The 16,203-nt window shown below is 50.6% G+C and overlaps 1 protein-coding gene across 22 annotated transcripts in view; it reads right to left on the bottom strand.

The window, feature by feature from the left end:
• The window catches only part of CACNA1E (calcium voltage-gated channel subunit alpha1 E), a 581,675-nt gene that overhangs the window by 54,290 nt on the left and 511,182 nt on the right, over window positions 1-16,203 (bottom strand). For all 22 annotated transcript variants that reach the window (XM_073216846.1, XM_073216856.1, XM_073216857.1 and 19 more), the window contains 6 exons: window positions 14,862-15,503; window positions 14,136-14,449; window positions 12,036-12,195; window positions 10,776-10,905; window positions 10,027-10,086; window positions 9,156-9,262 (listed from right to left, as the gene is read on the bottom strand). In XM_073216846.1, the coding sequence (XP_073072947.1) occupies window positions 9,156-9,262; window positions 10,027-10,086; window positions 10,776-10,905; window positions 12,036-12,195; window positions 14,136-14,449; window positions 14,862-15,503 (1,413 nt within the window). The remainder of the gene's footprint in view (window positions 1-9,155; window positions 9,263-10,026; window positions 10,087-10,775; window positions 10,906-12,035; window positions 12,196-14,135; window positions 14,450-14,861; window positions 15,504-16,203) is intronic.

The raw sequence follows: 16,203 nt of genomic DNA, 5'->3' as shown, positions 1-16,203 counted from the left end.
CATCTGAATGGATTCTTGGAGTTTTACACTCACAGATGCCCATCTTATGAAGAAAGCCCCAAATTTCTTGCTCTTTCCATACACCTAGATAGAGGACCGAATCTGCTCTTTATCAGGAAATTTGCCCCAGGAAACTAGTAAAATATCATGCTATGGAACAAAGAGGAACACTGACCATTGTGGGTAGGCATGTGTCTGTCCCCTGTTTTGGAAAATGGGGCTCCTTGATGGCACACTCTGATCTTAACATTTGACTGCAGCTGCCAACAGTGGACGATGGGGGCACAGAGGCTGTTTATCCCATTCTGACTCCCATACATTTGGGCCACAGACAGTAATCAGACATAGGCCGAAAGTAAAATGAAGGTTAGTCATTGCTCTGTACATCTTTCAAGGAGGTCTCGCACAGCAGAGGAGCCACTGAAAAGCTATGATTTGCCTGGTTGCAGAAAAAGCACGCATTCTCAGTTTTGTTAACATATGTTCAGCACTGATTTGAAAGTTGCCATTTGAAATGAAAGGAGTGCCGGATATCAGAGTCACAGAGTCAGAAAAAGCCTCAACCATTTAGCCCCCATTAATTAAAAAAAGATCATAATTTATATGTGGGCTACGCCAAACTGTGTCCCAAAACCATGAATGCAAGAGTTATTTAAGCCATTATCAAAGTTAACAAGATTGCTAGAGATGTTTTATCAAACTAAGAGGACAGACTCTTCAAGCATTTTAATTGAGGCTTGTTTTAGAAATAATTTATGTGCTTTTTCCAAATCATTTAAATATAATCATTTGATAACACTTTGCTACTCTTTGCTGCTAAAAGTATAACCAGAAGTTTTTTTTTTTACATTGCCTATGCTTAGTTAATTAGTGAAATTTTATCAGGTTTAAAAATTGACTCTAATGTCAACATCTGAGGATAATTTTGCATGCTAGGAAGCACTGGTCCCACTTTAACTGGGACTTAATTGGGCCACCCATTTTTCCCATTTATTTCATACTTATTTGGTAAGTTCTTGGCAGCTCTCCAGGGGGAAAAAAATGCCACTTTTCTCTTATGTCTCATCAGTAAAAGATGAGAATTTTCCAGCTCAATTGTCAAAATGCCCTCCAGATCTTTCATGTGTAATCACGCATCATTCATTGTAATCTTGCTCTTCAGTTTTTAGGTCTCCTTATTCTCAAAGGACGTGTTCTCAAGTTGGTTTCTGCTAAGAACCAACTCTTTCCATGGGGGGCTGAACAGGGACAGCAGGTCTGGAGTCCTTCCTCCTTTAAGTGGAATGGCCTTCCATCCTCCCCCATGAACCCAGAAGGGAACGGGCCAGGGATTGAAAAAATTTATTGCATTAGAGGAATGGACAGGCTATCTGGAGTGTAAGTGGAGGAACAGAGGTTATGCTCTGAGGAATCTCAATCTTGCTAAAAAGTCAGGACTATTATTTCATTAGCAGTAACAACTACCATTTAGTATGCACTTCTTAAGTGCACTATACTGGACATGGAATATATTTTGCCTTATTTAATGCTCACAAGACCAAAATACAGTTATTTAAAATTTCTACTTAAGATGAAGAAGTAGCGGTTCAGAGAGTTAAGGCAACTAATAATTAATAATGCTGGGATTCATAGACTCCAAGAAGGGACTAGAGGTTACCAAAGGGAAGAGGGTCAGGAGGGAGGGAGAAGGGGATTAAGAGGCATTATGATTAGCACATGTAATGCAGGTGGGTCACGGGGAAGGCAGTACAGCACGGACAGGACAGGTGGTGACTCTATAGCATCTCACCACATTGATGGACAGTGAATGGGGTATGTGGAGGGGGGGACTTGATAATATGGGTGAATGTTGTTAAGACTTTCATAAGATTGTATATCAATGATACCTTAATTAAAAAGAAAACAGCAGGAAAAAAATGCTGGGATTCAGACCTAAGTTTGCCTGACTTTGATTATCTATGCTCTTATTTATGTTATAATGTACCTCTTCAGGTGGGAACCACTAGAGGATTTTAAACAAAGAAGGAAGCAGCTAAAGAAGCCAGCAGTTCCTGAGCTCAAATACTGAGCTATCTATCCGAGTACATCCTTCATCCGTCTAGGGTTTGTGAGGGTTAACAGGAATAAGAAAGTGCGGATGAACAATGTGGACAAGCTCAGGGATGCCCTCTCCATCCGGCCCATAGGTCTTGTCTGTCTCCAGGCAGAGACAGAAGGATCTGTAGGCTGAGGAGAGGCCCATACCAAGCCACCAGTTTGAGTTTACAGGGGTTAATGACTTGGAACCAGCTAGACCATCAGAGAGAGAAAAGGGAGTTTCATGTAATACAGAAAGCCCTGAACTTGAAAAAAAAAAAATCAGTTTAAAGACTGGCTTTACCAGGCTTTACCAAACCTCAGGCAATTCATTTCTCAACTGTGAAACAGGACTGTCAAATGATAAGTGAAATAAACTAAGAGTGTGAACGAACGTACTTTAAACATTCTAAAGACCCATAGGAATGAGGCAGAAGTTTCCCCTTTAGCATTGGCAATGCTTGTCTCTGGAGACAGGACTCTCTGGGACCGGTTGGCAAGGCTAGGAAGAATCTAAATTTAACACCTGGACCTTGTCCTTGTTTAAGCTGCTGCCATTTGGGGTTATTTTTCCTCCTGGCCCATACCTCGGCATCTCTTTTAGGGAGTCACTCATGAGCCCTAAATCTTTGGTGACTCTGCCAGCCCTCTTTACAAGAGCACTAGCCCAATGCTGAGTGGTTAGTGCAAAATCCTTTCCTACCTGCCCATGGACTTCAATGAGCTCCCTGTACCTTATGTCATTGCCTTTGCAAAACACAGCACAACACTCTTCACTAGAAGGCATTCTTGTCCAAGCACTGAGAAGAGGGAGACCACAAAACATCTGTCTCCCTGCAGTTTGTTACTCGATCTGGCCAACACTGACTTGATTTGTCTTGCTTCTTAACCTTCATATTCTAAACATGCCCAAATGTCCCACATTTGCTGATTTTTCTAAGGCCTTGGTGCAGACTGAAGTCCTCCCAACATCCTCCCCCAGCTGGAGGCTAATTCATAATGCTAGGCTGTGCTTCTGTGAGTGCGGATTACGCAGCTGGCTGGCAAGTCACATGATCTGAGTTGATACTTCTCAAATCCCATCATGAAATCTTCTGCCTGGAGGTACTAAAAACCTACTTTTAAATCTGGAGGGCACTGTGATGGACTTCGGCTAATCCTGCGGGCCTGGGCTCTTTCAATAGCCGGCAAGTCTCCCCTCCTGTGCAGGGTGCCTTTTGCATCTGAGCCTGGTTAGCCCACTTGTCGGTTACCGCAGAAGCGGCTATGTCTCTGACTGGGCCATTTCATTCTGCTTGGTTGTGGGGTCACAGGCTGAGATCCCATTTACCACTAACCATCTCCCAAGTCTGTGCTTGTTGACAAAGAGAAGTACTTGGGCCTTCACACCCATTGCTTCCTTATGATAAAGGCCTCGGAGTGCACATTCTACAGAATGTACACATTCCCTCCTGGGTAGCACCAATGGCGCAAGTAACAGACAACGCATTTGCCAGTGTTCCTCAAAAAACGTGCATGCTGGGGCTCACTGCCAAGAGCAGGTCAACTGTGAACTTCTCTTTCTCTCAGACAGTCCCTCTGTGTGGCTCCCACTCTCTGTCTTTCCTTATTCCCTCCCAAAACCCATTTTCAAAGTAGCTAGGCTCTAACAAAGCAGTGGGCACCGCAGAAGTCCATGGCTGTCAATCATCTTTAGTGTTCCTGCCTATGCACCAAGTCAGGGAAAGCTGCTCTTGAGGTGACTCTCAAAGCTAGAGTCTTGAGCACCAACATCCTTCTATCTGCTCACAATGGAAACTGCCAATTCCTGCTCAGATGGCATACTAAACCCACAGTTATGGGCTACCTGATGGCTAAACTTACCTGTAATCCTTCATTCTCTTCCACAGAGCAGTGGAACTGGATGGCCTATCTGGCTCAGTGCTAAGTGGGTCTTCTTTGCAGGAGGCAGGACTTTATCTACTCCATTTTCCCCCCTGCAAGACTGATGTGGAGCCATGGCTTTCTTTGGGAGACTCCCCTTTGCAGTTCTAGAATGGGGGTTGTCAAGAAAGAAGCCCTAGCGCAAAGCTTGAGGATTGAGGGGGACTGCCTCAGACACAGCAGGCAGAGAAGAACAGGAGGAAGGGGCAGCCGGGTGTAGGGTGGATATCTGTCCTCCCGTTACTACGCCCTACTGAGCGTGAACACGCATTGGATTTTAAGTGCTGGCTGGTACTCCTTTCTCAGTGAGCACATCCACGCCATCACAAACACAAAGTCCCAATGCAGAACCAGAACTGGAGGACCATATTGTGTGACTCCTTAGGATCCTTCCAAATCTAAAGTTGTCTGCACCCATGTATTTCACTGAATGAACTTAGAACCAGCTCTGATGCTGTGGCTGGTTCTGAACATGCTCAAAAGACCTACCCACCTTAGAGACTAGGGCAGAGTGTCAGGTGTGAGGAAAGCCACCCATTTCAATGAAAGTTAATGTGAGAATTCTGGTTCCTTCTTGCATCAAGATGCAGACCGACTCATGTTTTTCCTTTCTGGCTAAGGGCAGAATAATGAAAGGCCGAGGGTAGTTCTGATTCAGATCCTCCCATTCTGGGAGTCCTGGCCTTACCTTGTGCCCTGCTATGATAGCAAAGAGCAATGGGAGGCTCTGGCACCAGCTACCAGAAAGCCTGTAGGACTCTGACTGATACAAAGGCCCCATCTTGGGGAAGACATGGGAGCAGAATTGCTAGTTATTTTTCTTTTTAACTGTTTCTGTTGACAAACCACAACAAGTTGTGAGTTTACTATTTGGAATCCAACCTGGGATAGCTCATCTGGTGACTTGACTTGAGCTAGTCAAGTAATATGCAGAACAATGGAAATGAAGGGGATGAGGGGTCTGGGTAGGAGCACACGATCACATACTCACACCCCAGACAATGTGTACATGTAACAGAAAACACATTTGCCAGTGTTCCTCAAAAAACATGCATGCTGGGGCTTACTGCCAAGAGCAGGTCAACCCGGAACTGTCTGCCTCCTGGAGGCTGTCCTGCCAAGTTCCTTCACTAAGCACTTGAGACACAAAACCCGAGGGCCGGGCAGCATTGCCATCTCTGTGCAGAATCCCCTAAGGCTGATGAACTCGGTAGGGCAGAGTGGTCATATGACTTGGGGCCAAGTCAGCTGACTCCAGGGGCTGGTGCCCTAAGGTGAGGAAATGTGCCTGATGCTCAGAGACCCAGAAATTCTAAGGCAGGAACCATCCGTGCTTTCCCACCCAGGAGGCTGGGATGCAGAAGTGACAGCACCAGGGTAGGAGGAAACCTGGAAAAGCAGTTTCTGGTCCTTCAGCATAAAATCACTACTCCCTTTGACAGAAGAGTCTCTCTTTGTCAGACAAAAAAAAAAATAAAAGAAAAAGGTTTCATAGACCCAGTCACTCACCAGACTTTTCCTGAAAAGTCTGAGAAGGCACAGGTAGGACATTTATAGTTGGCAAACACTCTGTGTCTCCATATGGTCCAGAAAGTGGGGTGTTGGGAGGGCAGTGGGATGTGGGGGGACAAGCCCAGTTGCTGCCCAATCTGTGCCCATTTCCTCACAAGGCACCAGGCTTCAGTAAGGAGACTGAGTGTTCTCCTAAACATTTTATACTGTAAAAGGATTGGGAGGAACAGGAAAGGGGCAATATGGGTCGCTTTTAGTTTATTTTATGATCCCCGGGTATGCCTACACTTATAAAATAAAGTCCCCAAACATAAAGAACCCCTTCACCTGATACACAGCAATAGAGAGAGATTGCTTTTCAGTTGCTGCATTAACATATGTGCTTGTAGAAAACATACATGAATGTAGGGGCAGACCTCTGCAGGAGAAGGGTTCAGGGGACCTCGCAGCTTGCTTTGAAAATTCAGTTAGAGTCCATTCCCTCCCCTTGGTTAGGAGTGTTGCTCTTGGGACTTGGGCTGGGCTCTAAGAAGGCAGTGGTAGAAGGGATGCCAAGTCACCTCTGACATCTGAGGAACCATGGAAGTGTTACTGTGGCGAGCTCCATCAGGTCTGCTCAAACTCAGCAACAGCCTTTGCAGACACTTCAGGAGGGCAAGGCTCAATTTCGAGAAGAGACAGGGCGGGAGTAAGGTTATTGGAATGGTGGACACTCCCAGGGGCACGTAGATGGGATAGAACAATGCAAGTTGTAACCACAGGGAAGGCATTCCTTAAAAAGCCTGCAGGAAAACCCATATTTGGCTTCCTATTGGCTTGAACCCCTGACCACAGCCCCATAGTGGGACATGGGCTTCACTCTGCTGTCAGCCCCTGGCTCCGTGGCAGGTGGTACCCTGGCTAACCCTCCCCAAGTGATGGGAAAGCTGAACTCTCTGGTGCTCTTGCTGAAGAAAGGGAGAAAACAGAGCTGGGCGGCATGGGCACAGTAGCAAGAGAAGGCATTACGTGACCTCAGTGAGTGTGACGAGAGCCAGAGGAGAGGGGAAGTGGGCTGTTCCGTGAGCCGGAGGGGAGGGGAGAGGAAATGTGCATGGCAAGCTTGGAAGGATGTTAACAGGAGCGAGAGGAGATGGAGGAGGATGAGCAAGTAGCATTTTCATTTTGAAAGTGATGAAGAACAAGTTCAAGGAGTGACATTGCTAAAAGCAAGTGATGGATCATAATTCTCAATCTATCACATAAGCATGGACCCCAGAACCAGAGATTCTTGGGGTTCCCTGTACCTGGTCTGAGGACCAACAGAGAGGCTTCCGCTCCAGGGCTGCCACCAGCACCAAGGCCAGCACCGTCATGTTTCAGGGCCACAAAGGAAGAAAAGACAGATGACAACCCTCTAGTCCATTCTCACGGCTCTGGACCTGAGGAGGGGCAGCTGGACTGTGACACGGGGCAGTCACGCAGTGGCTCTCTCTAAAATGTACCTCCTCTCTACAGACACCAGTGCACCTGCCTGGGTACCAGGCACATGGGCATAGGCAGGATGTGTGTGGGGGGGAGGGGCTGTGCATATGTGGGTAAAATAACCAAGTCTTAGAAACCAGCTTCAATTCATTTTCAGCTACTTGAACATGTTATGTGTCAACACATACTTTGCTCCATTATTTGGACCTCATGATGTGATGGTAGAATGGTCGGATAAGGAAGAGAATTAATATTTATTGATCACTCACACCATGTCAGGTCCTATGCTACATGCTTTGTGCACAGCATTTTGTCTATTTCACAGGTGAGGAGCTGAGGTTAAGAGGGTTAATATCGTGCAAGGTAATATCTTGTAGGGCATGAAGCTGGTAGTAGAGGGGAAGGGATTCACAACCAGGCTGCCTAACTTCACACCCATCCTCCCATGCCACACCCCAGTGAGCTCGGTTCTTTCTAAAGATGGGGTGGGTTCTTTCCTATATGCTTCTTTGTCCTTGTCCCTTATTTCTTCAAAGAGAGACACATTACTTTACTGAGATCAAAATAAAGGAAAGAAAACAATATGGTGAACACCATATGCAAATGAATTGATAAAACGAGAAAGGAACGTGACCTTTTAAAATTCAAGTGTGATATTTACCTCTAACAAAATAGATGGGCCTCCTTAGGACACAGGCAGACTAAAATTTCTTCCCAAGGAGGAGGAAGAAGAGGAGCTGGGAGTTTCCCTGGTAGAGTCAGAGTTGCTTTTATTTTTATGCTGCTGTGAGAATCCATACAGGGTCCAGATGCTTGGGAAAATATCAGGCTTTTGTGAAATTTCCTTGGGAACAGCTCCGCCACATCTAACAGGAAGCTTGTTGTGAAAGGTGCAGGTAATTCTACGTGACTCTAATGGGCTAATGCACTGGGACACATGGGGACAAGAACACTGCAATGGTCCTGACTGCCAGCCTAGCACAGGGTCACAAGCCACTGCCAAACTGGCTCTCCCTTGGAGGGCCACCACAGCTGGGACAGCAAGGGACACAGTCAACTTCCAGGTTCTGGGGAATCTTAACTTCTTAGCACAGCTGGGAACCTTCTGTCTCTCCTATGGACAGAGTGTCCGGCCCTCGGCCATTTGAGGAACATTCCTCCTTCACTCTCACCCTACCTCTTTCTCTGCCAGAATGGACAGGGGTGGGAGGCGACTGTGTCTGGGACAGATGACCCCTGACCACTTGGACCTGGGTGGGGGCAAACCTATGGAGTTGTTTTGTTCCTTCCCTTTTGTAATGACATCAATGACAGCAGCTCCCGAACGCTATCCTCCTCCCTGTCACACAGGGCAGCCAGCCTTGTTTAGGAGACTTGGCCCCCACTTGTAGTCAGAGAGGCTGGAGCTGTACTGTGCCACCCGCAAGAGGGTGAAGCTGTGCTGGCAGCAGAACAAGGTCAGACAGGGCCCCAAATGCTGTCATCCACTGGGGGCACTCGATACATTGGCTCAGGGAAAAGGCCCTGACACCATGTGTATTTCCTAGCCACACCCTGGGGGGACTAGGAGAGCCCTTTCCTTGGCTGGTTTCCATAGGAAATGACAGAATGTGGTTGAAAACCTGCTACAGCTGGATCAACATCTGAAAAAAATTCCCCAAATGTAATGCACATGGTGTAGTCATCTGAATGGTTTAAGACTGTTGTCCTAAGTGTGTTATTAATGGAAGCTGGGAAAGTCTTTCCTTCTGGAATTAAACATATTAACATGGTTCTTATGCCCTGGAAAAGCTCTGGGTACCCCTGCTCACGAGCAGAGAATCTCTCCGTGCCCAGGACTCTGTGGCCCCCAGCTCCACTGCACGCTATGCATTTGTCTTTCGAGCTGATCCTTTGACAGAATCAGTGAGCCCATGGAGGCCCTGCCCACACAGGTGGGCCTGCACATGCTTGTGCATCTCTAGGAAAGGAGCTCGGGGGCCTTGGGCTTCTCCCTAGTGCCACCTCATTTCTTCTTCACCAGTCCCGCCATGGAGGGCATGTGAGTGGAAGTTGTAAGGAGCTCTGCTGGGACGAATGGGGGGCACATTTCCAGGGAAACATTCTTTCACACCACTCCGAGCCAACTGTTTCTCAGGCAGGAGGGGAGGGGGGGCTTGAAAAAGAAAAGAATTACTTACGCCAAAGCGAAGGCCACCAACGCTCCGACCACCACCACAAAGTCCAGGATGTTCCACAGGTCTCGGAAGTAGGAGCCATCCTGCAGGATCAAGCCCTGGTCTATCATCTGCAGGGGAAGGACAGGCACTGGTGAGCCCGGGCGGGCCAGCAACACACCCTGAGCTCTGGCCTCCCCATGGCACTGCCTCCCCTGCCATGGTCTCCACCACCAGCCCTGTAGGGAGCCTGAAGAACAGGCGGCAGGTCCTGCAGGCCTTCTCCGCTAACTAAGAAGCCGAGGACCCTTCTCACAGCCACTGGGTTCAGTCGGACTCCTTGGCTCCCACAGAGCATTGAGCATTACCACATACCTTGTTTCATTAGTGGCTCAAAGTGCCAGGCTTGGCCACAAAGGCACAGATGGGCAAGATCCCAGGTAGGTGCAGCTGGGAGCAGGACTGGAATGTGGGCAGGGGGAGCAGCCTGGAGGGCAGCACATGTGGCTGGGACTAGGTGGTGTCCAGGAAGACTCACCCCTACCTCACCCACTGCCTTGGCACGGACTCAGACTCCACTCGGGGAGCACTCTGGGGAGGCGGGTCCAGTCCCCACACCTCTCTGCACTCCCACTGCCTGCCTAGGAGCAGGCCTGGCTCCTCCTCGGGCTGCGTCCACCGGTCCGCAGCAGTCTGAAGAGATGCACGCTGTCATGTTGTGTCATGATAGGCTTCCTCAGGATTCTGAGGCCAGAGGAGGGGATGGCAGGGCCCCCGCTAAGGTTCTGCCACCAACCATCAGGTGACAGCCCTGGGGAAGGGCTCTGTACTAGAGGAGCCGTCTCAGGGGACCCGTCCAAACCCTGCAGCCCACGTTCTCTCCAGAGGTGTTTACCTTTATCACCATCTCAAAGGTGAACACGCCAGTGAAAACATAGTCGAAGTACCTCAGGACCTGTAAGACACATGTGGTGGAGGGGAAGAGGGTCACGTGTGGCCCCCAGGCTACACACACACTCCTGCCTATGGTCACAGTCCTGCATGCCCACCCAACCCAACACAGTTCTGCCTCAGAACAAAATGGGACATAGTTGCTAGATGGACGCAGGGAGAAGAGCCGCCGTGGGCACTGACTGGGGGCCAGGCCTCGGCCCTTCCCCCCCTTGGCCTGAACTTCCCTTCTTGGGTCTGAATTGACTCACAGACATCTCCCTCAGGACCTGTAGTCCATGTCAGGCCCCGATCCTCCCATCTCCCAACCCACACGAGACCTCCAGGTGTCTCAACTGCCTATGGCAGAGTCCCAGCTTCACACATCACCCATGACCCCTTCAGACTCCACATCCGAGTCCCTGGGTGACTGCAGTCTCCCTTAGAAGCCCTGCCAACTCTGGGTATAAGGCCTCGGCTGGAATAGGAAGGCATGTGGGGGGCTGGAACCTGGGGGTCTGGAAGGGGAGACAGGTCTTGAAATGGCTTATACTTTGCCCTGAGGAACACAGATGGGCACGTTCTCAGTCCTTCCTCACCCCCCATGAACATTCCTTGGTTCAGCTTTAATGCTGGGACAGGGCAGGGCTGGGCCGGGGTCGGTCCAGGGCACTAAGGAGGCTGGCCAACAGCCCTGTGCACCCATGCACCCACTTTGTTGCGCTCCGAGTTGGTCAGGACGGGGTCCTCGGCTGCCAGGGCGATGCTGCTGGCTGCAATCACCAGGAGAATGCACATCTCAAAGTAGCGCAGGTTCACGACGTAGTGGCAGGCCCGGCGGATCCTGCGGGGTGGGTGGGCGTGAGCCCACTGAGCTGGCTCTGCTTCCCCCTCAACCCCATCCCTGTCCCCACTCCCACCTCTCACCCCCACATCAGCCTCTTCCAGACAGCCAGGCCCTGGCCAGAGGAAGCTGTGGGGAGAACAATTTAATTTCTCAGGCACCGCCCTAGCTTTAAAGCCCCAGTGGGGGAGGTGATCAGATCGGCTCGAGGCTGCACTGCAGTATGCAAGCCAAGATGCATTATTTGTGAGCACGTCTGAGCCATGGGGAGCAGCCAGCATCAGACCACATATACTCAGGGGGCTTCAGGGTGTCTTCCACTGTATCTCAGGTCTGCTCCCCCACTGTACAGAAAGTGGGGCACAAAAAGGAAATCATAAGAACCAAGAAACATAAAAATAGACCTTGATTCTAAGAGTCCTGATTTCCATGAGCCTCAGGTATTCTGATGAAGGTGACTTCTCTACAGACTGCATTCTGGCCTCAGGTAGTCTGACATACCCTAGTTCTGGATCCTTCCTTCCCAGAGCCCTGCCTGGACACTGCCCCAGAGCCACTGAAAGCCTTCTTGTCTCCCTAGTCTCACATGCCGTCCTCTGTGTACATCTTGCTCACTTCCAGGGCGGGTGGCAGCTTCTCTTTCAAAATTCCACCTTTCCTGAATCTAACCTTCCAGACTCTTCTCTGCCACCTGCATCTCATGCCCCTACCTCTGCTCCGATGAACGCACCCATTTAAAAATCTCCAGGTAGGGTAGTGGCCCCAATACACTGAAACTCCCATGGATGATCTAGCTCTTTGAGGCTCCATCTTCTCTGCTCTGCCCACTTCTGAAATATTTGGTAACATATCCCAAGTAGATTTCATTCTTTCCAATCCCACCCATCTCACTTACTAACCAAAGAACAGGTGAAGAGTTCTTTCTTTGAGACATTTCTCAGGCTTTCCCTGTCTTAAAGGACTCTTCAGATAGAGGCACCCCAAATGCTTCAGATGTCTGGCTGCATGCCCCCAAGAAGGATCAGGAAGGTTGACTAGACCTTCATCCTTCCTTCCCCTCGACACCTGCCCTGGCTCAAATGCGGGTTGTTCCCGGGCACTGAAGGGGGAGCGATGCGGGGATGTCTTACGGGTTGGTGGTGCTGAAGATGAACATCGAGCTGTGGGGCACCATGGCTTTGCCTGTCTCACGTTTCTCCTTCTTCTGCTGTGGCTTCTCCACCTCTTCCTCATCCTCTTTGATCTCTGCCTCCTTCAAGGGACTGGCTTCTCCATCGGTCTTGTTACTAACTGCAAGAGGAACATGTTGCAATCTTCAGAGACCCCACTACATGTGAGAGTGATGCCCTTCACTGGCCACTGGGGATGGGATAAAAAAGACAGGAAAGGGTGACAGGACTGTGCCTAGCAAGGTGCCCTGCCAACATGAGGGGCCTTGGTTAGATTGCACTGAGTTAAGTCCTTGTTCTCTTCCCAGCCCTACCCTTGCCCTAATTTTATGTGGTACTGCCTTTTTTGCCATATAAATAACAATGATCATGTTTCCTTGGGTAGGAGGATGGTTGTTTCTGTTAATTGGCAAAGGTTATTCATATCTAAAATCTGGATTCTTTGCATATAGTCACTTACTGAATTTTCAAATCAATAGACTCTAAGCGGCATGTATTATTCCCATTACACAGATGGGAAAACAGAAGTTCAGAGAATTCAAGTACCTATCCCAAGGTCAGATAGCTTGTATAGATTCCTAATTCAAAATCCTACATCCTTTCCAGTGAAATCACACTGCAATGGAAGATTTTAAGAAATCATTACTCTGTTTGCGGCTGCCTTTCTGACTGTCCTTTTTCTAGTCATGATTAACGTAGAAACGAGAATGCAATATTCATGCGAATGTGGGTCCATGGCAGCCTTCCAGGATTGAGAGGGACAAGGAGCCAGCAAGTGAGCAGAGTACTCTCGGGTCCCATGTGCAAGCCCCAGTGTGGGTGAAGCGGCAGAGAGGCCCAGGCTGTCGGAGTGGGGCAGGACCCCCAGGGAACCTTTCCCCCGGATCCCATTCAGTGAATGACTTTGCTCTGGAACCATGTGCAAGCAGCAAACTCTGTGGTTCTGGCCCCTTCCAGGTCCTTCCAAAAGCCCTCTGACAGCAGGTTCTTACCTCCTACCAAAGCCATGACTTGCCCCAGAGGCAAGGACCAAATTTTCTTAATGTTGTTTCTCACAAAAGAGGGTCCCAAATACTTATTTATTAGAGTATAAAATTAAACAGACACTGAGAGATGATCCTGAGACATGCCCAGGAGTGCCAGACAGGGGAGATGTCACTTTTTAGACTAGTATTGGCATGTTGAGTTTAGAGAAGGTAGAGGAATGGAGATGGGGAAGTGGAACAAAGAAAAATAGAGTGAGAGGACCGACCTGTGAAAAGAGAAAAGTATGGAAAGTCAGGGAGGAAAAAAGGCAAGGGTGGAAGCCTGGAGTCACAGTTCAGTGACCAGGGGCAGCAGGATTAATACAGGGAGGGGTGGAGTTAGGGGAGGAAGATGGGGGTGGGGACAGGACAGGACAGGGTAGCCCATAGGATAAGTGCTTTTTGTGCGGTGTTTCTGTTTAAGATCTGGTAGGTGAACATCTGTTGCCTGAGGTCCTGTGAAAGGATGCTTATGAGAGGATGCGTGACTAAAAGCTCCTAGGAGACACAGACTAGGTAAAAGTAATAGATTCATAAAATGTTAGTACAGGGAAAGGCCTCAGAAGTCACCCAGTTCAATGCTGTCATATAGCAGACGTCAAACTGAGGCCTCCAGAGACCCAGGTTCTCAGAGGACTGGCACTGAGCAGAGCCAGGTCATCCACTCCGTGAGGTTCCCTATTCGTTAGAGGCAGAGCGCCTGAGAGGCCCAAGAGAACGCTGTTAGATATTCCCCCACAAATCAAATAGCTGAATACATAACTGACTACTGAATCACATGTGATCTCTTGGAGGACTCTAAGGTGGTCACAGAGGCCAAAGGCTTAGGGAAATTTTAGAGGCAGAACTTAAGATTAAAAATCCAGACTGATTTTTCCTGGGTTAAAATTGTGGCTATTTTTGTGTGTTGAAGAATGAATTTATCCTGCTTGTGGGATTCTCCACGCAGCTTTACTGGGATGACCCCCGAGCCACGACTCTCCCCAGCCCAGGTGGGATGGGCAGTGTGGGGGAGAGGACAGGATTGTGTTCTCACTGTGCACCACGGTCGAGTCCACCAACGGGCCCATGTCGGGGATGGTGACGGCGACGCTGGTGCTCTCAGTGGTGGCCTTGTCCGTATTGGCCGTGACGCAGGAGAGGTCGGGCTCACTCTGGCTGATGGCCCGGCCCATGTCAAGCTGCACATCCCCCAGCAGGGCTTGCTCGCTGCTGCCCTCCGGCTCCTGCTCCATCAGCGCCGCATCCTTCCCCACTTCCAGCTCTGGTTCAGGCAGGACGAGGGGTGTGTGGGCCTCATCGAGGGCCCCTGCCAGCCCGGAGCCTCTGGGCACCATCAGACTGTTGGTCCTGCAAAGAGAGGGGACAGGTGGCACTCAGATCTAAAGAAGCTGTCCCAAGATAGCTGGTGTGCCTGGCAAGAGGGACAGGTGAGGGGAGCCCAAGCCATCCTGCTGGGGAGCACGTGGCATCTGCGGCCTCCCAGCTCCATCAGCCAGGCAGAGGAGTTAAGACCCATGGGCAGTGTCCACGGTCCTATGTCCGTCCATCCATCCATGACCCGCTCCCAACAGGAGGTGCCCCAGAACAGAACCTGGTTTTCAGGGAGACAGATCCCACCATCTGTCACATGTACACATACCTTACAGAGAGTGCATTTGCAGCCTCTCCATTTTACAAACGGGGAACTGAGGCTCAGAAATCTTATTTTGAAGAATCTCTAACACCAGCTATGTTACGTGCCTCTGGTGAACTAATTTACCTCCTCAGGCCCTGGGCTCTCTCTTCTTCCTGGATGGTGGGCTCCTTGCCCCCGTGGCTGCCCCTGGGCTCGTGGTCCTTCTCCCCCTCGGTGGGCACGCCTTCATCCAGACTCCGCTCCTGGCTGGCAGACCTGCTCCGGGAGGTGGAGGAGGGCTCCTTGCCTTCCGTCCTGACCCGGCGGTGCCGGCTGCGCCGCTGGCTCTGCCTGTGCCTGGCCCGGTCCTCGAAGGTCACCACGGTCTCCCCGCCCCCAACCTCCGGCTGGGTCGGGTCACAGTTCCCGTGGCAGGGCCTGGCCAGCCACGGCGGCTCCCGTTTGCCAAGCGACAAGGGGCTCCTCTGGTTGTCCAGGTTCCCTCCAGGCCCCTTGAGGGACCCCCCGCGGCTGACACGCTCCTCCTCGCATCTCTCGAGGCCTAGGCCCAGGCCCAGGCCCTCGATGGGCCTGGGTCTCCGGTAGAGGCTGGGGTGGGCATTGAGTGGGTTGAGGGGGCTCAAGGGGTTGAGGGGATTGAGGGGGTTCATGGGCGGGGCCTCCTCTTTGTTGAGGGCCTCCTGGCTGGACATCTGCATGTGCCTCCTCAGCTGGCTGGTGCGCTGCTCCCACACTGACATGTGGTGTCGGCGCCTCCGCTCCCGCCTGGCAAAGGGGAAAGGGCAGGGCTAGGTCAGAGCCCGGCCACCGAAGGCCAGTGGGGGCAGCCACAGGGCATCAGCCAGCCCTCAGCGGCCATGGGAAAGGGCGGAACACATGGTGGGGCAGCAAATGCGAGAGCCCGGGACCTGCAGACAGGAAGCACAGAGAGACGCAGGAGCGGAGTGTGCCGCGCATGGGCAGGGGCTCAGACTAGTGCCTCCCAGGCCGTGGGGTTTTGCACTCCAATCCCTGCTCGGCAGTCATGGAGAGGCAGAGTGGGGATCAGCCAGGATTGAGTTCCCTGTGCCCTGGGCTTGGGGGGCAGCAATACAGAGGCTCACCAGGGCTTCACTCCCCTGCTTCCCTTTGCTTTCAGGGTACAAACCTTACCCACTCTGTGCCCATCATTGCCCTTAATTCAGGCCAGAGACCTTCCTTCCTCCGGTTCTCCCTCTCCCTCTCCCTTCCCTCTCAGAGTACAGCCTGGGACAACAGGGGCTGAGAATTACAATGGTCAGATACCATCAAAGGGTGATTGATAACGGGAGCAGGCAGCCCATGTTACAGGAAGCCCAACATCACCCTCAAAAGTGCTGTGGGCTCTTCTTCACAGCAGCTGAAAATGCCACAGACTGGCTGTGCAGTCATACTCCAAACCACTCTTGAACATTTCAGCTTAGGGGCCTAGATGAGCATTCACAAG

This window comes from Manis javanica, chromosome 11, assembly GCF_040802235.1.
Source record: "Manis javanica isolate MJ-LG chromosome 11, MJ_LKY, whole genome shotgun sequence".
NCBI classification, from domain to species: domain Eukaryota; kingdom Metazoa; phylum Chordata; class Mammalia; order Pholidota; family Manidae; genus Manis; species Manis javanica.
Note: the sequence above shows the minus strand (reverse complement) of the source record. Positions and strands in the feature narration are given on the sequence as shown.